The sequence below is a fragment of the Hippichthys cyanospilos genome, chromosome 12, assembly GCF_059441005.1.
Source record: "Hippichthys cyanospilos isolate Australia breed blue-spotted pipefish chromosome 12, RoL_Hcya_1.0, whole genome shotgun sequence".
Lineage (NCBI taxonomy): Eukaryota > Metazoa > Chordata > Actinopteri > Syngnathiformes > Syngnathidae > Hippichthys > Hippichthys cyanospilos.
In genome coordinates this window covers 12,459,081-12,483,808 of record NC_142380.1, presented here as the reverse complement: position 1 = coordinate 12,483,808, position 24,728 = coordinate 12,459,081, and the positions used below count along the sequence as shown (strand labels likewise).

The 24,728-nt window shown below is 39.8% G+C and overlaps 5 protein-coding genes across 13 annotated transcripts in view; 3 read left to right on the top strand and 2 right to left on the bottom strand.

Moving 5' to 3' along the window:
* Positions 1 to 4,461, bottom strand: part of LOC148414896 (uncharacterized) — a 6,486-nt gene extending 2,025 nt beyond the window's left edge. The window contains exons 1-2 of the mRNA XM_088429965.1: positions 3,612 to 4,461; positions 3,100 to 3,317 (exon numbers count right to left, since the gene is read on the bottom strand). Of these exons, the coding sequence (XP_088286091.1) occupies positions 3,100 to 3,237 (138 nt within the window). The 5' untranslated portion in view covers positions 3,238 to 3,317; positions 3,612 to 4,461. The remainder of the gene's footprint in view (positions 1 to 3,099; positions 3,318 to 3,611) is intronic.
* Positions 3,341 to 5,867, top strand: c12h14orf119 (chromosome 12 C14orf119 homolog). Its single transcript, XM_088429966.1, has 2 exons — positions 3,341 to 4,508; positions 5,320 to 5,867. The coding sequence occupies exons 1-2, from the start codon at positions 4,068 to 4,070 to the stop codon at positions 5,491 to 5,493; spliced, it is 615 nt and encodes a 204-aa protein (XP_088286092.1). The 5' UTR covers positions 3,341 to 4,067; the 3' UTR covers positions 5,494 to 5,867.
* rnf212b (E3 ubiquitin-protein ligase RNF212B) lies at positions 3,355 to 24,728 on the bottom strand. Of its 8 annotated transcripts, none has more exons than XM_088429961.1 (12): positions 24,256 to 24,385; positions 24,113 to 24,165; positions 22,761 to 22,835; positions 22,507 to 22,613; positions 22,333 to 22,435; positions 22,230 to 22,258; positions 22,117 to 22,157; positions 20,300 to 20,324; positions 20,139 to 20,208; positions 19,015 to 19,072; positions 8,091 to 8,128; positions 3,355 to 4,517 (listed from the first exon to the last, which is right to left on the bottom strand). In XM_088429961.1, exons 1-12 carry the CDS (start codon positions 24,353 to 24,355, stop codon positions 4,485 to 4,487), a joined length of 732 nt encoding a protein of 243 aa, XP_088286087.1. In that variant the 5' UTR covers positions 24,356 to 24,385; the 3' UTR covers positions 3,355 to 4,484. The 8 variants fall into 8 exon arrangements, with proteins under 8 accessions (XP_088286087.1, XP_088286089.1, XP_088286088.1 ...); XM_088429957.1 differs by lacking the exons at positions 3,355 to 4,517; positions 8,091 to 8,128 and adding exons at positions 13,288 to 13,943; positions 24,648 to 24,728 and having other exon boundaries at positions 24,256 to 24,367; XM_088429958.1 differs by lacking the exons at positions 3,355 to 4,517; positions 8,091 to 8,128 and adding exons at positions 13,288 to 13,943; positions 24,439 to 24,708 and having other exon boundaries at positions 24,256 to 24,367.
* On the top strand, positions 6,909 to 13,074 carry dhrs1 (dehydrogenase/reductase (SDR family) member 1). The gene is made up of 9 exons (XM_088429955.1): positions 6,909 to 7,056; positions 8,429 to 8,577; positions 9,215 to 9,358; positions 10,372 to 10,451; positions 10,555 to 10,687; positions 10,751 to 10,891; positions 10,958 to 11,027; positions 11,430 to 11,510; positions 11,587 to 13,074. Exons 2-9 carry the CDS (start codon positions 8,434 to 8,436, stop codon positions 11,721 to 11,723), a joined length of 930 nt encoding a protein of 309 aa, XP_088286081.1. The 5' UTR covers positions 6,909 to 7,056; positions 8,429 to 8,433; the 3' UTR covers positions 11,724 to 13,074.
* On the top strand, positions 13,926 to 18,083 carry homeza (homeobox and leucine zipper encoding a). 2 transcript variants are annotated; one of them, XM_088429953.1, is made up of 2 exons: positions 13,926 to 14,309; positions 15,500 to 18,083. In XM_088429953.1, exon 2 carries the CDS (start codon positions 15,527 to 15,529, stop codon positions 17,480 to 17,482), a length of 1,956 nt encoding a protein of 651 aa, XP_088286079.1. In that variant the 5' UTR covers positions 13,926 to 14,309; positions 15,500 to 15,526; the 3' UTR covers positions 17,483 to 18,083. The 2 variants fall into 2 exon arrangements, with proteins under 2 accessions (XP_088286079.1, XP_088286080.1); XM_088429954.1 differs by lacking the exon at positions 13,926 to 14,309 and adding an exon at positions 14,996 to 15,136.

Here is a 24,728-nt window from a genome sequence, read left to right as displayed (position 1 = left end):
AGTAAACTGATGCGCATAGATTTAAGTGGGCCATGGAAAATCGACTACTCCCTCACGTTAGAAAGATGCACTTTGGAAACAAGGAACAGTTTCATTTTTATGTAAATCAGTGCTAGGTAGTACAAAATCTGAAACGGTTCAAAACAGAAAAGAACTTTCGAAAAGATCTTTTGAAAATGTGAGCAGAGAGATTTATAAAAACAGTGTTCCAAACTGATACAGATCTGTTTTTTTAATGACCATGACATCCCATATAACAACAGAGGGAGAAGGTCCCAAAAGGCCTTGTTGAGCTGCTAACATGACCTGTGGAAGCAGTTTGTTGGCAAAATTAAGCAACAGGCTTTAGCTGGCTACAATTTCCTGTTTAACATGTCACGGTTTTGCTCCTGAGTTAGTCATTACAGACGCTGTGCCAATGAATACACTACAGTACATTTTTTACAATTATGTTTTTTCATGTTGACTATTTCCGACTACTATTTGTATCACTTAATAGTACAGTGTGAATTCTGCCATTTAGTGTTGACTATTTCCCCAAACATGCACATACCATACGTACACACAAACAATGTTCCTGTCACTCCCGCAGTACGGCAAGTAGATGAGATCATGACACTAATTCAGGTTTGTTTTGAGTTACGCCGGTTTGCATTTGGAAAGCCGCTTTTTGCGCCTAGTAATATCAAAGATCGCTAGTGAAACACCGCTTTAGACCAGTAGTGGTGACCGATGTTGATGTTGAAAAACACCAGTCGTTGTTTGGAACAGCTTTTTTTATTTTGACGCGAACTGGCGTTGCTAATGCTGTTGGCTAACGTTAATGCTCCAAATGGCATCTGGCGTTTTTCAAAATAAACACTGGTCGCTGCTAGGCATCGAGAGTGGCGTTCTCGATGCTATCTCTGATCTCAAGGCGTAAAATGCGGTGTAAAAAAAAAAAAAACGCGTTCTGAAGGCATACGGTGCAATTCAAAACAAACATGAAACTGTTGTTGAGGAGTTCCAGAGGGAAAGTTAGTCTGAAGGGACTGAGTTAGAAGAGCAGTGATGGCATGCTTTCAGGTTTACTTCTTTGACATGCGTGTGTGTTGCTGGTTTTGAGATATCAAAATAACAAATAAAAACACCGTGATTTTAGGGCTGCACAATTAATTGAATTTTAATAGCCATCACTATATTGGCTGCCACAATTAATTAAGATGACCCTTGGCAATATTAAAATTTAAAAAGATGGCTACCTATACATGATGATGAAGTGTTGAATTAAAAAAAAAAAAAAAAAAAAAAAACTTGGAAGACACTGAATTTGGCTTCACGGCTCCCTCCCATGATTGCAGCTTTTAATTCCACCATAAAAACCTTTAGATGGCAATGTTTCCCACATATTTGCATGACAAAAGCCTCTGCTTTTGAATCATATTATTTACCAGTGTGAAACGGCGTTGAGTTTCTCACCTTATTCCTAATATATACCGTGCTGTCAACTGAGACCCATTTTGAACAATCTGATTAGCAAAAAATTTTGAATAGTTCGAAATCACTGAAAATAAAATTTGGACTGCTAATTGATTAAAATTTGCTTAAAAGCAAATAATAAATTTTGGGTTCCATGTAGGCTTATTTTTTTTCCCTTGGTTTGCATTTAAGTTAGCTGAGTTGCCCTGTGTGCCACATTTTTGCCATGCCCTGAGTGAATTTGTCTTATTTACTTTTAAGCTTATTATTTTTAAGTATCAAGCCTTGCAGTCTTGTTAATATACTACTTGTTTAAAAAAAAGGAAATAAACATTTTATATGAAACGTGATGAATAATTGTGATTAATAATTGTGATTTTAATACTAACCAAAATAAACATTATTATTTTGGACATAACTGTGCAGCCCCTTACATACACACATACATATAGATACACATATATATATATATATATATATATATATATATATATATATATATATATATATATATATATATATATATATATATATATATATATATACATACATATATGTGTGTGTGTGTGTGTGTGTGTGTGTGTGTGTGTGTGGAATAAGATTTTTTTCCACATCACTAAGCATTGCTTGACAATAATGATCATTACTGGTCTCCTGTCACTACATAGTAATTATCATTACCAAGCTCCCCTCACAGACTCTTTCATAAAGTGCAAGACAAGTTTGTAAATATCAAAGAAATGTTTTGCGGATCAATCATTTATAAACGCATTATCCAACATCTGGCACCACGAAGACACTACCATGGAATTCGCCAAGAATTTACGCAAACTTTACCCACTTTTATTAATGCTGATGTTACTACATTATAAACCTAAAAATATATATTTAACATGAAAAACAACCGACAGCGGAGAGAAATATAATTACGAAATCAACCGCCAATTGTTGATGTTTGTGGGAGGGAGGGGGGATTCTGTGAAGTAAATTGCCAACTTGTCCTTTTTAAAAAGAAAACAATTGTGTCAACGACACGATTTGGTTGATGGCCAGTTGAAAAGTAAACAAACCAGCTCGTCAATGACCTACGGCAGCTCAAAGGCCTCAAACATATTTTAAGAATACACAGACCTTAAGTCGTCAATGCATAGAGAGAAGTAACAATTCAAAACGATTACTTCGATCATAGCTAAACAGTTTGGTTGTTAAAATATGCTTAGCTAATTAAATAACATAGTTGTGAATAACGAGGCAGGCTTTCGGATGTTTCACACAAGACACCGTAAACCGCAAAAATTCACAGCGGCCACTGCTAAACTCGCGACGTTAGCCAGAATGGCTAATAAAGCTAACATGGAAACATCACCCTCAACACACATTTCGTGTTGCACTCAAGTTGCGTTAAGTCTTCCTTCCTATGGCCGCTATACTCCCAAACACAAAACTCACTTTAAAAAATAAACCAAGACAAAATGGAGGCAAAATACAACCGATTCGGAATGCTTAAACGCCAAACTCCGGCTACTACGCTGTTAAACAGTAACCATACTCGGATGACGGCCCTCGAGAAAGCATCAGCCCCGTCTCATCGTTATCCGAACTCACTGCAATGGTAGCCGTACAACTCGTAGTAGAACTCACCCCTTTGAGTCTTTTTATAAGAGCATTCTTTTGTCCGCTTTTCGGAAGTCCCCTTTCCTCAAGCGCTGCTTTTAAATCTGCAACACGAAGCGACTGGAGCGGTCTACCGTCCAGGGTTACGTCTTCGAGGTCCGCCATTTTCCGTTCCTCTGGACCGATTCCAGCGAGAGCTCGAGCAACGCCCTCCTACAGCCGACGTCATCGCCGACCACTTCCTCCTTCGATAGAAAAAAAAAGATGAAATACGTTTGTCCCTTTTCATTTCCTTCACGGCGTATTTATTCAACAGTAATATAAAACTTGTAACATTCAGTTAACATGCAAACTACCACACTTGCGCAATTTGTGCGCAGTTCTGATACTTCTCAAGGTCAACGGACGCATTTTACCGCGACCAACTCGAAAACGCAGTCGTTTTGCAACTTTTATCTTAGTCTGATTCTCCTCTCCATTTTATAATTGAATGCTGTATTGACGCATTCATTATTTTTCAAACGCTTAGAAAAGAATACCTCCCAAGTTGGTGATGTTGAGTTCTTCCATTTTATCTGCTACGTGTTTCCTGTCACTGCAGTGCTGGGTGGATGGATCGATGGAGAACGAGTCAGAGTAAAGGATTTGAAAAAAATACGTTGTAGATCTAATGTCCTTTGTTTTGCTTTACTGTTTAGTATTCACGACAAATAGGGATCATCGCAAATCAATAGGTGGCAGTATTGCCGTATCGCGGTTTGCAAACTGCAGCAAAACAACACGAAGGAGAAACCGGATTAACACATAACTAGTTCTGACGACTCTTAAAGGTGGGTAATATAGATACGAATGTGTACAATGGTGCTTTAGAATGGCTGCCAGATAAATGTACAGCTCATATTATCCAAACCAAAAGGTTGATACCAACGATTCATTTCAAGCAGACAAGTCGCTGGTGGGTCTTCTCATGTTGAAACCAAACAGCCTACCAAACGATGTCATGGTTCAATTACGTCAGTCAAACCTCGGGCCACCAGCAGCAAGTTCCCACCGCGATCCGAAGAACGTCGGCCACAGACGCCTCATGTGGCGCTAGCTCCTGGCTCAGGGGGGCGCAGACGACGACTGTGGCTTCACCGACCATTGCAACACAAGAACGGCTTTCCATCTCTCGCGGGCCGGAGGATTTTCCCTCGGCATTCCAGGGTGTCGCCTGCCCCCCCACGTTGGAGAATCTGACATGCGGGTCTCCAACCGGCGGCCAAGTCGCAGACCCAGTGCCAATCTCCTATGTGACCCTCCAGGAGCAAAGGTGCGTCCTAAGCTGGTTCCAGGGATGGACTGTCCCTCAGCGGGAGAGATTTCTGCAGAATCTGGTGGGAAAAGCCGTTCCTGGGAAGGTGTGCACCCTTCTAGACTCTCTTAGTACTCTTCAGGTAACAACACTGCCACACAATGACAACCCAAAAGTCTTAAAAGTGGAAATGAGTCATTTAATATATGCACAACACTTTAGGCCAGGGGTGAGCAATTCCAGCCCTCGAGGGCCGGTGTCCTGCATGTTTTCCAGTTTTCTCTCCTAACACACCTGATTTAAACCATTAGCTCATCAACAAGCTCTGCTGGAGCTTGAGAATAATCCTAATCATTTGAATCAGGTGTGTTTGAGAGAGAAAACAGGAAAACATGAAGGACACCGGCCCCCGAGGCCTGGAATTGCCCACCCCTGCTTAAGGCCATAGGTCTAAAACTCCAGTCCTCGATGGCCGCAATCCTGCATGTTTTTGATGCTTCTGTCATTAACTCACCTGAATCAAATTATTAGCTCATCAGCAAGCTCTACAGGAGCTTGAAAATGATCCTAATCATTTGAGTCAGGTGTGTTTAAGAGAGCAGTATGGAAAATATGCTTGTTTGCGGCCCTCAAGGACTGGAGTTTGAGACCTATGCTGGGCTTTTCCTAAATAACCATCAGTTTTCTAAAACTAAAAATCAATCTATTTGTATGTGATGTGTTTTGACAAAAGCACATGTCGCAGATATTAGTTTAGAGTTATTGACGAAAATATGAACAAGGACATCTGTCAATATTGTACAAAATATATAGTTTTGTTAAATTATGGGGACTGTTTGAAATATAATGGGTGATGCCAAAAATGTCCTCTCTTTGTGGGCTGGCCTACAACTATTCTTCAACTTTTTTTCCTCTCTTTCTCTCTTTTTTTTTTTTTTTAATACTCTGTCAAGGTTAAGGACCGACTACCAAACATATTCGAATGCCAGCTACGCCTGTGGACACAATGGTTTGAGTCTTGGGGAGAAGAAGAGCGCAATCATTTCTTACACATACTGGAGGAGAGAGATCCCATATTTGTTTCCCACTTTTACAATTGTGTAGCCGGTACAGCAGGGAGAGCCTGAGTCTTGATTCGATCTAAAACTCATGCAGGGACAATAAGCAAAATGAATGTCTACCGGTATCCTAAAAGAGAAATGAATGTTATCTGTGAGTTGTTAAATCCTTAGCATTGTCACCAGTTTGTTTCTTAGGCATTTTTTCAGGAAAACATCACACAGAATATGTAGTGCGCCCCCCCCCCCCCCCCCCCCCCCCCCAAAATTGCCATTTTGTTAAATTGTGTATGTAATGGATAGCTTGATATGTGATGCGCTGGCTCTAATAGTTTTGTGAAAATGTTTTTTGACTACAGGTATTGTGATTTATACACCTGATATTGTGTATACTGTACATTTTTTTGTAAACTTGCACAAATAAACATGATACATTATTCTAACCTTGAGTTTTGATTTGTTTAAGCATGCTTGCTACGACTATTTCATGCATAGGTCCGAAATACTTTCAAAGACCTTGCTTTCTTGTTAATATAATACACGTTGAGACATTTTAAGCGGTAAATAAGTTAAATTTTGAATCATTAATTTGATTCCATTCATTTTCCATGTACAAGTAATACATTTAAAATCGCATTTTGCAATTTGCTGTCCACCGAACTTGGCATTGCATGCTCAAGAATCAGGTAACGACCAATTAAAGGTCAATTTGTGAATGTCACATGACCAAACCAGAAACTAAGTGAGGCGTGATTGGTCATTACCAGAGCCTTGAGTTGGTGATAGAGTTGGTTATCTTCAGTACAGCAAGTGTATCATTGACAGATTTTTTTTTTTTTTTCATTGAAAAGGATATTCCTTATATTTCGCCATTTTCTGTTGTAAAACGTTTACAACTAATTTTCATTTGATTAATTTGTTGACAATTAAAATTACATGAATGGACAAAGCAACCATTTTGCCATTTGCTGTCCACATCACATGTGCTAATCTTAGGTAACGACCAATCATAGCTCATTTTATGAACATAAAATGACTAACGGGTGAGCTGTCATTGGTTAGTTGAGCCTTAGCACAGATCATGTCAATTTCAGTGGTGGGCAAGTAGAAAATTTTGTTTTCAAAGGTATTGTACATGAATAACACAGTAACAAAATATTAACTTTTTCACTGCTAAAAAATACTAAAAAAAAAAATTCAACTATAACTTTACGGGAGCTAAATGAAAATTTTAAGTGTTTTAACAAAATTATCTGTACTTTGACTGTGAACTTTTGCTGCGGTTAAATTACATCAATTGCTAATAACGAAAAAGGACATTTTTCATTTGCATGATCTGTAAATTAACAAACTTTGTATGATCTGTAAATGAACAATCTTACAGATTGAACAGGGGATCTCAATCATTAAATAATTACCTATACGTATTTATTTGCAGAGTTGTTTATTAGCCAAAGATGAGCAAATTCGCCGAAAGAGGGCAGTAAAGTGACATCATGTATAACGGCTACGCTAAAACGCTGCGAAGAAACTTGGAGGCGTTGCATTTATATCAGCAGCAAACCCGTTGCAGATTCTTTGGCAGATAATTAGGGAGACTCACTCAGAAAACATTATCCGAAGCCACTCGATGTAAGTTGCAGCCGTCGAAGATCCTCTTTCAACTTGTTATTGGTTTTGTAGCACGTTATGTTAAATAACAAGTTTGACATTTAATGGAAACGTAATCCACTTATGATGTATTATTGTGTAATTTTGTACTATATTTGCGTAAAACATTTCGAATTTACATAACTTTACTTAAACATTGAATGCATTTTATTTCTTATTTGGTGGCAGATTGCACGACTTAGTAGTCGTGAGTCAATCGGCGTTATCAATCAATCAATAATTACTGAAGAGACGTCGCTTAAACCTTAATACCACACCCCTCAACTTCTATTGGACTCTGGCCACAAGAGATGAGTAAGAATGACGGTGCTTTTTTTTTGGCCATACGGTGAAGAACGCGCTGTCATACTTCTTGTTTACTTAAGTTAGTTGTTCTAGTCAACATCAGCTTGCCAAGAACTGACAATTGAAATCCTTGATTAAAACGGTGAAAGGCGAGCCAAACTTTTGATTTATTTTGTAACATACCCCCTTCTGTTTTATATATTAAAAGTATTATTGCTGCATGAGATTTTGTGTACAGTAATGCCTTATTTGTGTTGTCACCATACAACGATGCCATATACAGTATCATACAATTGAAGACGAGATACTAGTACATAGCCATGGATATCTTGAGTAGAGCTTCATGGAAACCTTTATGGACAGCTGAGAATGGAGTCCATGTTTGGTGTCTAGATGTTCTCCTTGTGCTTGTGTGCGCGTTTTCTCTAGTTCCCCTGGCTTTGTGTACTCCTTTCAAAATCTTAGGCTCGTTGAAGACTCAACCGTTCATTGGTGTGAATGGGTGTTTGTCTGCATTTGACTCGTGACCAGTCCAACCTGTATAAATTTACTATTGAGGTTGTCTTCATCTGGGTCACAGGTGGGCTATAGTTGTGTTCAATTGTCTTTGTGCAAGTGGCAAGCTACATCCTGGACTGGTTGCCAGCCAATGGCATGGCTTTTCTAGACAAATAGCATACTGTCACACCCACAATCTTTAATTAACCTACCATGCAACTTTTGTGAATGTTGAGGTACGCCAGAGCACCTGGTGAAAACATACGCAAGCGCAGAGGGAGAAAAATGCTTACAAAAAAACTTGGATACAGACATACAATGTAACATTATTCAAAATCATATTGTTTATCATCTGTGAATGAATACTTATCACTGATGGGGATTGGTTACGTTGAGCTTGTGTGTGTTGTGGGTGTTTGTTTGCTTATGAATTTTTTAATATCGTGTGAAAAGAGTGTCACGAGTCTTCTTTCCAGCTCCTTTTTAATCGTTGTTTATGACAATTGTTAGTTGAAGGTTATTTATTATTTTGTCCCCTTCACGTTCACAGAGGACATGTCTCTGGCAGGCTGGATATGCGTGGTCACAGGTGCCTCCAGAGGCATCGGTAAAGGAATAGCGCTGCAGCTTTCTGAGGCGGGCGCCACCGTTTACATCACTGGACGCCAGGAAAACACTCTTCAGGAAACAGCAACACAGGTGGAATTGTCAACTTGGGTGGGGGTGATAACCATAACAAGGAGTTAGACTTTAGTTACCTGTAGTACTTCTTTGTTACTTTTTTTTTCTTTTACTAAATTTTGAAAAGGCTTTGTGGTTCATTGCAACTACTAAGCTTTGTTTACCGTGGAAATAGAAAGGACTAGGATATACTGCAGTATATACACACACCAGGTACACAATAACAGCTGTCCCCCAGAATAATTGTTAACAATGCATTCCAATGAGCACCAAATGCATATTTACTATTCATGGGCAGGCAGCCCATTCCCTGTAGCTTATTCTTGAATTCGCAACAGCCCCACCTGCTGGATATTTCTCCTACTCACCGCTGATATGCTCTGCAAACCCAAATAAATGTATGGTGGCCTCATATTACAATAACAATTGATTGAAAAACTATGAAGACACATTTAAAATGAGAATCAATTATTGTATCGTTAAAATTAACCTTATATTTCCATAGATTTTTTTTTTTCGTATTTTTCTTTTTTGAACTCACCTTACTGTCCTGGTTCATTTGTTCATTTTAAAACATGAATGGATGCTCATTACTGAGGTAAACTGTTTTCAATAAATGTTTACTGCACATATAATCACTTTGCTCTCTACTCAGGTTAGCGAGAGGGGTGGAAAGTGTGTGCCAGTCATCTGTGATTCCACAAATGATGGCGACATTGCAAAACTGTTTGAACGCATAAAAATGGAACAGAGTGGCAGACTAGATCTCCTGGTCAACAATGCATACGCTGGAGTACAGGTTTGTGGCAATTAAAGCACTAATTCATATACTGTAGATTGTAGAACATCCAGTATCGAATGCAATAGTTTTGTAATGTTGATTGACAATCACGTTTCTCACTTCAAAACATTGGATAATTTCTCATAATAGAGTTAAGGGAGATAATTTGTCCCAACGTCCAACTGTTGTCCACCCATTCATCCATTTTCTACAGCTGCTTATGCTCACAAGGGTTGCAGGCTCGCTGGTGCCTATTCCAGCTGACTTTGAGCAATAGGCGGGGGACACCCTGACCTGGTTGCCAGCCAATCGCAGGGCAGGGAGACAAACAACCATTCACGCACCCAATGACACCAAAAGACAATTTAGTATGTCCAGTACACCTGCCATGCATGTTTTTTGGAGTGTGGGAGGAAGCCAGAGTGCCGGGAGAAAACCCGCGTGGGTTCGGGGAGAACATGCAAACGCCACGCAGGAAGGCCGGAGCCAGCTGGAATTGACCTCGGAACTGTGAGGGGGACGTGTTAACCACTGCGCCTCCAAGCTGCCTAACTTTTGTCAACGAGGTCAAAGTTTGTTTATTGTAATTACATCTGCCCAACTACAAGGCAACAGAATTTTACTTCATAGGTCTATCCTAGAAATAGACAAAAAAATGTATGATGGGGCTAACAGGCAGCTGTCACAAGTTAAGGAAAGGTTTTTGTGTGTTTTACATATGTGTTTGAATGTCCTTACGCCAAGCATATTGTCTCAATGTTTTGGGGGGTCGTGTCCAGCTGAATTCCTCCTTTTTGGGACAGGCTGACAAAATGCAAGGTCAACTAGAGTTTTTAGCTTGACTTTTTAGCATTCAACTCTTTAACGTGGCTAAAATGACAAAAAAAATGATCAATCACTTCTTCAAGGTGTTATGCCAACTTCAGCACAATCTAGGAAAAAAAAGTAATGCTGAGAAATCCTACTGTCGTTACTTTACAGACATCTTTAGATGACAACTACTGTACTGTATGTATGTTGTATCATTGCAGGCTATCTTTGAGAACCAGGGGAAAAAATTCTGGGAGACGGAGCCGTCACTTTGGGACATCATCAACAACACGGGCCTAAGGTATTAGACCTGCATGCTTATTCACGCCAGAAAAAAAGCCAGTGTCATTACTTTACATTTATTTAACCTCTCTTTTTGTTCCTTTATTTACTCAATCTGGTAGAAGCCACTATATCGCCTCCGTGTATGCATCCCGTATGATGGTGGCTCGAGGTCAAGGTTTGATCGTCACCATTTCATCCATGGGAGGGATGCGTTATCTCTTCAATGTGCCATATGGTGTTGGGAAAGCAGCAGTAAGTTGGTGTTGCATAAGGTCTCATATCGATGTATAGAGCAATTAAACGATTTATTTACAGTGTGACAGAATGGCAGTCGACATGGCTGTGGAGCTTCGAAGCAGGGGAATAGCATCTGTCAGTCTGTGGCCTGGACCGGTGAAGACTGAGCTGATAACTCAGTTCGTCCTTTCAGATGATGCAGCGAAGGTAGATCCCAAGGTAGGCTCCTCTCAGTAGAACACGCGTGGAGTCTTTTTCACAAAATATCTCAATTGTCTCCCTCAGTCTAAGGATTTGTTTGCCGATGGAGAAACCACAGAATTTAGTGGCCTTTGCATTGTCAACCTCGCTAAAGGTAGGTTGACTGAAATTTGATCACTTTTCACTTTAAAGTGGAAGTCAAAAATGTTGATTGCAATACTAAGTTGGATGTACCCCTCCACTAGTCCAAACATGGTGCTCTGATTAAAAATGTGTATTCCGAATAAGATTTAAAAAGACACATCCAAACGTTTTCAGCCAGCCAATGTGGCTGATATTATAAACTAAGCGAAGACCATGGGCACTTACAGGACAAGTTCGGCAAGCAGTAGGGGTCACATTGGATGGCTGAAAAAAACAGGTGGATTATTCTGATGAATTCTTAGTCTTTAAACGCAACATTAAAACAACTGTTATTTTTATTTTTTTACTTAATCGCTTTTAACAAGAAATGTTTCTTAAGCTCCAATCAGCGCACTCTCTCTCTGATTCAAAGATAAAAACCTCATGTCATTGAGTGGGAAAATTCTCATGACCTGTGACCTGGCCAGGCGTTATGGAATCAAAGATTTTGATGGTAAATCACTTTTAGAGAAGAATAAAATGGAAGTCAACTGGATATATGTGTTATTTATGTTTGTTTGCTTTTCCAGGACGAGATGTAAAAGACTTCACCTCCCTGAAGTTCCTTCTGACCCAGGTCCCGTACCTCTCCTGGTTCTCATTTTTTGTCCCTTCTTTTCTAAGAATGCCACGCTTTCTGCTTCCCTTGGCTAGCAACCATTTCTAACCACAAGATGATGATGCGATGAAAATCTCTTTGTGACTACTTTTTAATTCAATCACCACAAGTGTCTATTTAATTCAAAGACTCCGGGAAGTTTGAATCACTGCCATAGTGAATCCTCTAAATTTGAATTCAGTTCGGCAACGCTGGTCAACCTCCATTTTTTTTCCCAGATGTTGAAACAAATCATTCCATCTCAAACAGTTGGCAAATACTGTACAATGTTGGGCTGTGCACTTAGTACCTGGGGCTTCAGCGGGGACTTAAACAACTAATCCAAAACTGAATGCCACTACCAGTACATCGCAGTAACTGAATGGAACCATCTCAATAATATAGAGAAATGCAATATAACGACATACAACTGTGCCACTTACATTCTCTGTAGCAGTTAAGAATCAGTGTTGAACTAATAACATGACATAAACAGAAACATTTACGAGGGGGTCATATTAGATATGCTTAAAATGCTTACTTAAATTACCGTGTGCAGAATACTACATGTGTGTTATGTGTTGAAGTTAGCTGTAGCAACCAATCAGAGGATAAAGAAATGCTGAAACTGTGTGCGAAAATTGTCCCTGTAAGACCAGTTTGAAGTCTGGTTAAAGAGTTAGCCTCATTGGTCAAAAAAAAAAAAAAAAAAAAAAAAAGCATAGTGTTTCTAAAGGCGTTAGGCACCCTAAATGGATGGATCTTAAAGAGGCCAGAATCTGACATGACCCCAAAATTAACATCCACCACACACTTACTGGCCACAGTGCAGCTGTTGACTCGTTACAACGAAATAAAAATGGACTTCTGGGAATGAATAAATTAAAATGAAAACATCAACACGTGTAAATATACCTAGTGTTAATGTGATGGGAGTGCAATAAAACATCTATCCAGTCATATATTTGACACTTGATAAATGCCACTGATAAATATTCAGAGTGTGCTGGAAAACTAAATACTTACAATTGCAATGACAATCGTCAAACTGTTTGGGCAGCGAAAACATCTAGCGTACATGAATGCTTTCAGCAGTTGCATTAACACACACACAACTCCGCACAGTCACATGAAACTAGGCCCTTTTTTTTCTGGATATTATTTGTTGAACTGTTTAGTCATTCAAATTTAGAGGTCCCAGCATTGCTTATTACTAAGCTGAAGAATTTAAAATTGTACTTGAGTTAAATATGAAGCTGGTTTGTCTGTATTTGATGTGAATGCACTCAATCTACAACAGTATTTTTGATCAAATGTTGAAGCATTATACATACACTATATATTTGTATCAATGTAAGTGTTGCTGCTATACAGTTGCCACCAAAGTATCTTGATAAATAAAGAAATGGGGTAAAACAAAGTGGTTTATTTTTCCTCCAAAACTAGGGATCTAACTTTTAATACTGCCGTTCCATATGCTCAAAAAGTTCAAGACTTAAATCTCAGCTTTTGTCTGTTCTCGCAAGAAGGTATGTGATCTTCCCGCACTGTGACATAGTGCATCAAAAGAAAAAGAAAAATGTATCCAATATGGATCTGTTTGTTTTCATGAGCTATATTTGACACACATTTGATACGATGCATTTTATGAAATCATGTGCCCAACTATAATTTTTCCATCTCAGAGCAAGAAAATATTGCTAATTCGCAGATGCCATCATCTGCTACTATTGCTAACCGATCCAGCAGCAATCTGCCAAGTAACATTTTCAGACTTCAATGTAATGTCATTGACTCGGGATGTTATAAATGTGAAAATGAGAATTACAAATTTATATAGTTTTTTTTTTTTTTCAATGAGATCCGATTGCCTCCGTGCCTACTGCTGTGTGCATCATTTTTTAGGTTTCTGTGAGCTACGTGCCTTTTTTTTTTTTCCATAGACCTTTAATTTTTAACAACAGTTTTACTTGACATGGTTGCCCGGTCCTACACCGCCAGCATCATCATTACACTTTGTTTATTCATAGATGATTATCTCTGCAAATAAATCATCGTAAATAGCATGTGGCCCAGATCTGATGGGGGGCGCGCAGCGTGGCTGACGTACGTATATATTAAAAAAAAAAAAAAAGTGTTTAGCCCACTGGCCGGGATTTGTTGTACAGACGCTTGCTCCCACCAATGTGAAGCCTTCCCCGGCAGACTGGCACACCCACCCCGCCGAGGCCGTGACAGTCAGTTGGGCCTTGTCGGGCTTCCTGGTCCGCAGCTCCGCCTCGCCTCGATCTGGCCGGACAGTGGAAACACTTCTCAACAGAACAAAAGCGGCCGCGGACCAAGCAGCGATCGCGACCCAACACCAGCTCTCGGAAGGAAATAAAAGACGCCGAAGCGGGGAGCGAGCGAGAGCAAGTTCGATCAAAGGGCGTCAAACTTGATCGCCGTCGCGTTTTGCCTTCATTGACCGTTAATCCGACGAGGTGCTCGGTTAAATAAAGCGAGGGTCAAGCCGCCAGACGGACGGGCATTGTGTCCACTGTCTTCTTCCAAACTTCGGCCATTTAGAGCCGCCTCTCACCAAACGGAAAGTGGGTTTCTCTTCTTGTTGGCTTTTCGCTCTCGCCGAACTCCAGAACGACGGATTATTTTGCGGTAAGTTATTTTTCGCGTCCAACCCCAAGAGTCTGGCGGCGAAGTGCGCCAGCTCAGTGAAGCGTTTTACTTAGTACGCCATAAAGGGGCACAGGCACGACTACCATTGTTAATGGCACAACGAACAACTTTTCAGCCGCACACACCGTTATTTTTAATAATCATTGTTCATTTCAACGCTTCGGGTCTCGGGTAAAGCTAACAAGAGCGTTGGGCGGCTACTTAAATCGCCGCGTCTATTTGTTCCAATAGGTCACGAATGACGAACGTTGTGGCGTTTGAGTTGGCTCGTGGTTTGCTTACACATTTCTTGCGTAGCTCAAGCGACCTAAATCCGCGGTCATGGCGCAGTCTCAAAACAAGATGCGCACGATTTCTTCTCGTTGCCTATTTAAAAAGTTCACCCCCCAAGAAAAATGATGTAGTTTTTTTTTTTTTTTTAGTAAATAGTTGAGCACAGAGCCCCCCGGCTTCGCTTGTTACAGAAGACTCACTCATTCATAAAATCAAATCACAAAAAAAAGTCATTCCGTAATATTTTTATTTAATTCAATGTTCAAATGAGTTTTACCTAAAACTTTAACATTTAAAAAGCAGCTTGCTTTATTGATTACCCATTGATTAACATTGAACAAAGTTTCTCAAACTCGTTTTGGATTTTTTTGTGTTTTTGTACTTTTTAATGCGGAAAAATAATTGGAGTGGTTTACCGAAAACGTTTTCTCCGTTGTACAAGTTCATAGGCTTTTGCTCTGCTGTTTACCTTCGTGAAGGGGCTCTGATTGTCTTTGGAAACTTGAAGTGGAACAAAGCCCAACAAGAAAAGGGTGAGAACGTAACCGTGAAAGGTTTTCTCATGGATGTCCGTTCTCCACACTCCCACCCTTTGCGACCAGTGCCCCCTACCCACCCCCCTGCTCACACAAAACAAAAGTCACCCACCACACTTTGGGGGAGGGGAACCCAGTCTGGACCGGGTATACAACTCGTTTCAGTGGGAGTTCAGAATAAGGAGTTCAAAGTAGAGGGGGGAGGGGAAACAGCTGTCCGATAACTGACTTCGACAATGAGGGCAAAACATCCACACATAAGTTATCTTAACCAAAAGTCCTTAAAACATTAGCGCATGAACTCTTGTGGTCTAACAATTTTGCGAAACTAAACATAAAGGAAATCTCTTTTTCTTCCAGGTGAAACACCCCACTTACAAGGTCCAGATGGCGACCTATGATGAACAAAATGGAAGACTGGGACCACACGCAACCAAGAAGTTTACAAAGACCGTTTGTAAAGTAAAGCAAGAAGACAGTCACGCCGATAAGGATTTGCATCTTCCTGCCAGGTCACCTGAAAGCAACCCAGGCTCTGCGTCCAGTTTCACGACCAACCACAACTCCGTTGTGTGTTTGCCCCTTGTGTCAGAAGAACTAAAATTGGTGTGGACGCATTCCGATCAAACCCGCGAACTTGATTCCATTCCAGAGCTCGTCCAAGCCTTTAACTTGTTTCCGTACCCATCATCACTTGAGGTCAACACCCTAGCCCGAGTGTGCTCTTTGCCCTTGGACAAAGTTAAGGTCTGGTTTATGGTACAGAGAATCAAATATGGGATCAGTTGGTCATCAGAGGAGATAGAGGAGACACGACGAAAACTATCGGTGCCATATTCTTTTGATGAGTCCACTGATACAAGTGAGGAAGCCAAAGTAAGCGAGGATAAAGATTCCGAACCAGAGCCTGTTTTCCCTGTCGTGACTCCCCAGAAGAAGAAACCAAAATGTGAATCGCCAGATTCCTATAAACCAACCAAATCCACCTCCCCGTGTTTCAGTTCCACATTACCGCCACCTGAGGATTCCTACTTCTACCGCCCACCAAGTGACACACCATCAAGTGCTAACGCGGCGGCTCCCGTCGCCGCCGACGCTGCCACTGAGGTGTCCTTAGACCTTTCGGGGTCCTCGCCGCAACAGCACCGCCACGGACGCTATAAAAAGTCTAAAGCTCAACTTGCTGCACTTCGCAAGAGCTTTTTGAGAGAGAACTGGCCTGCAGAGGTGGAGCTCAGGCGCTTGCAGGAAGAGACCGGTTTGACCCGCAACGACATCCGAAAATGGTTCAGCGACAGCCGTTACCAGCTTCGAGTCGGGCGAGGAAGCCTGGCAGCAGCCCAGGGCTTTTCTAACCTCGCCGCTGTAGGAGGCAAACACGAACAACAAAGCGAACCTCTTTCGCTTACGACTCAAAAGACTCGTCTTTTTAATCCGGCGGGGAAGGGCCTCGAGGGAGCCCGGAGCAACGTGATGAGAAATTCGCATTTCTTTCAGACTTTCTTGTCTCACAGCCTCGAGGCGTTTGGGGAACGGGACCTCGAGGCTGAGGGATATGAAGCGATGGAAGATCTGTCTGGCGACGGAGACAGCCTAAAAGACGGGGAACAAAGTGAGGAGGAGCCTTTGCAGTTGGTCAAGCCCTGCAAGGTTGACCAACAGGCTCCTCCGCAGGATCCGCCCGACGCTTTCAAACACTCTCCCTGCTCCTCCCCCTCTGGAACTCCACCACTTGCCGCGTCGCCATACAAACTGCCCCCAAACAACATCAGCACATCAAAGAAGTCAGTCCACCCAGCCGGGGGCGATAATCTACACCTCTCGACGGCATCTACGTCCCGGACATCTGGTGGCAGGCCAAGGAAAACCAAGGAGCAGTTGGCTTTATTAAAGCAGCACTTCCTACGCTGCCAGTGGCCCAAGAGCGAAGATTACACAGAACTTGTTAAAATTACAGGTTTACCACGAGCCGATGTAATCCAGTGGTTTGGGGACACGCGTTACGCCGTTAAAAACGGCCAGCTGCGATGGGTTAAGGGGGTCCGTGACAAATTCTTGGCAGAACTCGCCGCCCAGCAGAATAATGCCGCCTTACCTAACGGTTCAGGACCGTCTCCGCGGGTTGCTGCCGGCCGCAAACGGAAATCTCAAGTCAATGGAACCAGTGGCGATTTCCCAAATGTCCAGCCACTAATAAACTATTTCCTCTCAACGGGCTCGCTCAACGAAAAAGACCTTGACATATTATGCAAGAAATCAAAAATGAGCTATCAACAAGTGCGAGATTGGTTTTCAGCTCAGGTTGTTGGCGAGAATGGCCAAGAAGCTGTTGTTGCAGAATAAAGGCCAACCATACTGAAGGGTTCACGTCGACTGAGTACTCCTAATATCGTCGCTACCAGCAAGCTTAGTTGTTACTTGGTATATACGTTTTGCTTTATCTGAAGCATGATTGTAACATTTAGTCTTCCAAGTACAAGCCCAAATCAAGCTTTGAGGCGTGTATATTTACTTCCTTTTCTGCTCACCCTAATATATTTCAACATTGCTGCCTGTGTTACTGTAAATATGAAAGAAAAGTGTACACTGGGTGGCTCTATTTTTTTTTTTCTTGGTTAGATCTAAACTACAGAATAGCTCATTGTAGCGGTAATTTAAACTGGTGGTTCGTTTGGTACCCGAGTACAGTGGATGAGACGAGATTTATGTTGACTTTGCCACTGTCATTTTGTGTAATCATTCCTTTATAATTCATTATTCCTTAAAAGGAATGTACACTGGACAGTTTCCCCTTTAATTTGACATCTTGCACTTTGGATTTGGAACCTGCTGCCGTTATGTTAATAAGTCCAATTATTTCATGTACTAAACACTGTCCTCCTTTAACCTGCTGTTGTTTGTTAACTTATACAAGTTTAGATTAAAAAAAAAATGCAAACATTGACATTTACCTCTGCAGTATGTATCCATAACACAATCCGCATTCATTTAGCTAATCTGTTAAAGTACTTACATGTTGCAATTTCACTGTACTACGAAAAAAACCCACGCTATCCTGATTTCTTAACTGAGTACATTCATTTATTCTTACGTTTTTCATTACCCGACAACTGGGATGCATGCGGCTTAATATAAAGAGTTTAGATGAATATTCAGATCAACATGTTTAGAAAAGACTTGAAAATATTGTGAAGGACAAAACAATATCAGCATAGTTTTAATATTGGATAGCATACATCCACCAAGTCTTCTTAAATGTTAGAACACTTGTTTTCATTTGTCTTTAATTTTGTATCCCCTCCCAAAATTATTTATAAAGTCGTTAGAGCAACGCATTCCAAGTGCATGTTATTTTGATGGCACAACAGGAACATTTTGCAAGAGACTGTGAAATTAATGGTATTGCCACTCACAATTCACTGTGTGGATGAATAGAATCTTATCGGGACCCAGGAATAACGGGCACCAGGAAGAAACCAGAGCAGTGAGATCATATGACTGTTAAATTACTCAACGGAATATAACACAGTGCAACAACTGAAGTGCCCCCCCACCCCCCAAAAAAAGTTTTGTTTTTTTCCTCACAAAAACATCTTGACATGCCTCCACATGTGGTTAACGCCTAGGTGAATGCATTGATAAGCCGCTCAGCAGATTGAAGCGGAAGATGTTTGGGGTTCTGTGGATGGCAGGAATTGAAAAGTACAATGTGCAGATGAGACTAAATGATGACTGTTCAGGATTGCATTTCTCACCTCATAGATGAGCCGGTCAAATTTGGGGTCACTTTAAGATCATTTAAAAGGCATTTAATATTCTGGGACCAGCAAGCCTAATATGCACAAATGAATGAGAGAAGACATTACAACACTTACTGCGTCCATGTTCAAGAAGAGGGCTGTGGCTAGACAAAGAGGTGCTTGATCCAGGTGTCTGAGGAATATTACACCAAACAATGTGAGCAATTATTGTTACATTTTCAAATCTAGCTCACATAAATAGTTTTTTTTAATTGTGTGTGTATTTATATATATATATATATATATATATATATATATATATATATATATATATCATACATACATACACACACACACACACACACATATACTGTATTTGTGTAAGCTTCATGATGCTATCATGTAAAATGTGAACATATCAAACATTATTAATTGGTTTTTCAAATGCAGGTAGTTACTACTATTGGATTTGTATCAGCTAAAAACAAAACCTTTTGTTGCACAGTCAATAGTTATCTACATACTTTCAATAACAGTCAAAAAATGTGGAAAAAAAAACATTTCACAGGATGATATTCATTTACAGACACACAGCAGGAATTCCCCAAATTAAATAGTTATATTTATAAATACTGTACATTATAAATGTTGTGTTTTGCCATTGCAACATAAATAATTAAATGTCAAGTATAATTCTATTTTTTTAAATGGTAAATGGACTTTCACTTATATAGCGCTTTTCTACCTTGGGTACTCAAAGCGCTTTACACTAGTCATTTACCTACTGACGACGCAGCATCAGGAGCAATTAGGGGTTCAGTGTCTTGCTCAAGGAAACTTCGACATGGTCATGATGGTCGGGGGGATCGAACCCACAGCCTCTCGGCTGGGAGATCTACCACCAAGTCATGCTGACTATTTTTTAGAATTTATTAAGATGTATTTCTTTTAAATCTAGAAAGTGTCTTTTAATTCAGTTTATTTAAATAAAAAAAGCACCAATTCTGATTAATGAGATTCTGAAGTCTTTTTTTTATTAAAATGATTAAAAGTGTAAATGGCTGCACTCTTTGTTTTTAATAAAAAATAGCTGTTCTTTACTTTCATTCTTAGAAGCACACTTCCAATTAGGTGTCAAAATCGTGTGCCATTTTTATATTAAGCAAGGTGGTCGGAATCTGAAAACTTAGTTACTTTTAAAGTAAGTAATCAAGTAACTAAATGACTCTTTCTGGGTAACTGTGGAAGCACTACTTAACTGCACGGGATGCAAGACCAACACCTCTGTTTCTGGTGCTCCATACTGGGGAATCAGTTGGATCTAGGCGACTGAAAAACACAGCACTTCATTTTTGACATCATAAAAGCAATATAAGAAAACACGGTATCATAAAGTCAACATGGAATGTGTGTAACATACCTCATATTTCTCAACTGAGGTGTAACTGGAGAAACAAAAGCTCATCTTGAATAAAATTATATTCATCAACAACAATAAAGCAACTACAAAAAAAGGATTATCCAGTAGCAAACTATGAAGGACTAAAACTGCCAAAATAAAAGACAAAACAAATGAAAATATATGGACAAAAGTACAAAGAAATGCAAGATCGAAAAACATTCACAAATTAAAAGTAAAGAAAATATATAAATACCGATAAAATAAAAATAGGTAAATAAAAATATTTTGCTCTCTTTTAGTGTTTTGCCATTTGCCAAAGAAAGAACCACACACGCAACGTTTCTTCCTCAAAGGGATACACTTTCTTTGGAATCCAAACTAACGATGTAAGCTAACCACATGACCCCAACGCAAACTTAGGACCGCCCCTGCTTTTGAAAACCACTTCATGCTTACAGTGCCGCCAGCATGAAAGAATGAGAGCAGAGCGTTTCTATTTATTCAAGATATTTTTCATATTTATTTCTACTTTTTCTTCATACTGATTTATTTTTAATTTTTGAACTCAATATTTACTAATATTCATTTTTATTTTCACATTTATTTATTTTTTATTCTTGCAGCTTTGGTCCACCATTGAAAACAAACTAAAAAAAGGAAAAAAATTCCTTGCATGTGCTGGAATGTCAATGTTAGGATTATTTAAAAAATAAAAACTTTAAGGGGCCATCCTTCCATTTTCTATAGCCGCTTATCCTCACTGGGGTTGCAGGCTTGCTGGTGCCTATCCCAGCTGTCTTTGGGAAGTAGGCGGGGGAATTTTAAGATTGGGTGCCAGCCAATCGCAGGGCACACAGAGACAAACAACCATTCACACTCACAATCACACCCAAGGACAATTTGAGGTGTCCAAAATACCCATATCATGAAAATTCAACTTCTTGGTGTTTTTCACTGGGTTGCAATGTTAATTTTTAACCCTAACCACCCTCATAGTGTTATTTTTGTTTGTTGTGCAGAATTGCCTCTGCTTGAACAGATAAGTTGCGAGACGCATGACGATGGTGATGATGATGAACAGTCCCTCATTCCGCAAGTTTAAAAGTACTGTAAATACATGCCACCTTATCTGAGGAGACATTCATGGTTTTTACTTTTGGTTTCCCTCCGGGGTTGGGGAGGAGCGATTTTTGCACTGCCTCAGCCAAATAAATGGCAACGTTTCCTTTAAAAGTCACAAAGTTTTACTGTAGAAAACTTCCAAGTGGTAAAAATGTGTGTTTGCTAGGACACGGCCAGACAATCACCGTTGCAGTACATAATTCACCTGGTACTGTTGTTATGAGTAGTGTTTTCCCAGGGGGACCAATCTGTCAGGGGGAATGAGTCTTGCTATGTGCGCTCTCTTGGCCCATCTTTTGCTTTGTTTGGCATTTCACCAGTTTTCACATGTAACACCAGTGTTTGATTTATCCATTCATTCTGCCTTTGATTCCAATTACTAATTGCTACATTAGCTTCTTTATCGTTGTTGTTTTGTCATGTAAAGAATTGAACAGAGAACAAGAGTATCTTATTATGTTCTTGGGTGGGGCAGGCCTAGAGCCCAGAACAAGCAAGGAATTCTCAGAAATGGATCAAGGAAGGAAAATGAAAAATTAACATTAAAACTAAAATGTCCAAAAAGTTGAATTTCCATAAAAGGGGCCCTTTAAAAACTCCCTTCTGCAGAGATTCTTAGGAAATTGGTTGGGAAGGTTTGAAAACTAGCAATCCTGCCAAACTACAAACACAAAGTGTAAACAAAAAAGACATAACTGTCCGACTGGAATTACCAGGAGAAGTGACAGCCACAGGCAGTGAGATCCTTTGAACACTATATACGAGACAAACATTTCAGTTACAGCCTTACCACATCATTAATTGAGAAAAGTGAATTGGCTTTTACCCATTTGACTTCAGTTGTCCTGGAGAAACCTATGAAGGGCAGAGTTCTCACTATTCCACACATGGTTTAAGATTCAAATCTAAAATTAAAAAATAACACATACCCTCCTCTGTGAAAGAGGCTTTTTCAGCTCTGCCATCTCTTGTTTCAACTCCATATTTTGGTTTTTTAAATCAGCATTCTCTCGCTTCAATTCCGCTATTTGCCTTGTGGCAAAGGAAACAGTGGCAGTCACAGCTAATATTCATCTTTTTTATGGGAACAATTAATAAGTCACCTGTAACTCTGCTCGGTAACGTCTTTTAAACGCTTTTCCAGTTCAATAGACTTGTGCTTGAAGTATGCTGTTGCTCTCTCCATTTGTGCCCGCTGAAAATCGGCAATCTGAGGGAGTGTCCACCTTTAGACTTTTTAGATGTTCACTTCCACATATTAATTAAGGCTTTCTTACATTATCAATAAGATGAAATAACTTATAATCACAACGCTATTACATAATGACATAATGACATAAGTAAAAAGTGAACAAACCTGTGAAATGTGTTCTAACCGTGACTGAAACAGCCTCAAAGGATCCGTAAAAAACATCTTTTCCCGTGGTGTCATCTAAAACACAGAGGCATTTTTTTTTTTTTTTATCCCCGAGGAAGCCCGTTGTCACATCTAATGAACATAAAATTTCCAAAGACATTTTGGATCTCTGTGATTTGTTTACTTCAAAAGTGAAAAAAAAATAAATGAAGTGCGCAGAATAAAAGGGAAAAGGCAGCTATAAAAAACTTTCTGATTAATATTGCATTTGCGGAATATGAATTAATCAACAAACACAAACTGTTTTCATCCATCTCAGAAGGTGGCCATTTTTGCCACATACTGTTTACTGAAAATGACATTACAGTTACTCAGAGCAAGTAATGACCAATTACGCCTGTTTTCTGGGTTTAGTCATGTGATGTTTGCATGCAGAACCATGATTGGCTATTACATAATCCCTGAAGTACGTGATTTTATTCTCAGTCAATTTCAAGAAAAATAATGAAGTTATTAAGATTATAGATTACATCTGAAAATGACTAAATAAGTATCCTTTTACTGAACTCAAATTGTTAAGTATTGTGTGTTTGTCGATAAGTTAGTTGGTTAGTTAGTTGGGCATCAGTGCTTCCAGTGGCAGCAATTCATGTGGTAAAATCAAATTCATTTAATATCTTCTGCAAAACTGTTTTAGAATCATTTTGGTCAACCATTCAGGTATAAAATAAACTTTCACGTCGATCGTCACGCACCATGTTGTGATACTTTTCAATGCTTTCTATCCAGACCAAAACTCTGCTTCTCCATCTCGTTCTTCTTCTTTTATTTCCAATTAGCATACAAACATTTTTCTTCTTCTGTTTTCATTGTGATTGGCATACAATCAGAAACACGGGTTTTGAATTCAATTTGCATCATCCTTTGACTATCCGTAGCTAAAAATGGTGGCTAAACATGGTGGCCTCCTCTCTGAGCTCTAATTGGGGATGACTAGACCTAGGACTAAGGTGTCCAAACTCGGTCCTCGAGGACCGCTGTCCTGCATGTTTTCCAGGTTACTTTCCACGACACTCCTGATTCAAAAGATTAGCTCAGCAGAAGTCTGATCATTTGAATGAGGTGTGTCGGGGAAAGAAACCGGAAAACATGCAGGATACCAGCACTTGAGGACAGGGTTTGGACACCCCTGATGATGATATAAAAACATGATGTGGTAGAACACTTTTTTTTGCACGTAATTTAATTTTTTTTACTGGGTTTTTCAAAATTATTTACTTTTATGTTCAAACTTCTGATTGTCCCTTTAATAGAACTAGCTCACGATGAGCCTAACCATGATTATCACCAACCTTATCTGTGATGGGCCGATAACTGCAGCTGGCTCCACATATGACACATTGCCCTGCGAGAATTGAAAAATTCCAAGAGTTTCCAAAGCATTTTGTCAATCCCTTATAGTAGAAATTGGGATATTATCGCAGACAAGCCTTACCTGGTTTAATGCAGGTCTCACAGCAGATGTGTCCACAGGTGGTCACTGCAAACTTTGATGCTTTTCTTGAGAAACACTTGTTACAGTGTAACCAGTCCATTTGAACCCTTATCTAGTTTAGTTGCAAAAAAAAAAAAACCCTCCTGCAAATGCAGACTTGGTAAAATTAAATTTGACACTTACTTTTTAAATGAATTCGATTTCAGTATGTCATCACATTATCCCTGAGCGTATGCAAAAATATCACAATACGTACAGCATGGCTTCATGTTAGCTTAAACTAGAGAATTGTTGCTAGTTCAAATTATTCAAATTTCACGTGTTACTACCACACACCTAAAATACTTGACATACTGTCACAGAAACCATAGTCTAATATTTTAGCCACCTACCACATATCTTAGAAGTGGCAAAAATCGAGTTTGTAATTGTTAGCCTGCTAGCAATAGCTCGTGAGGCAGGTGACTTGTAAC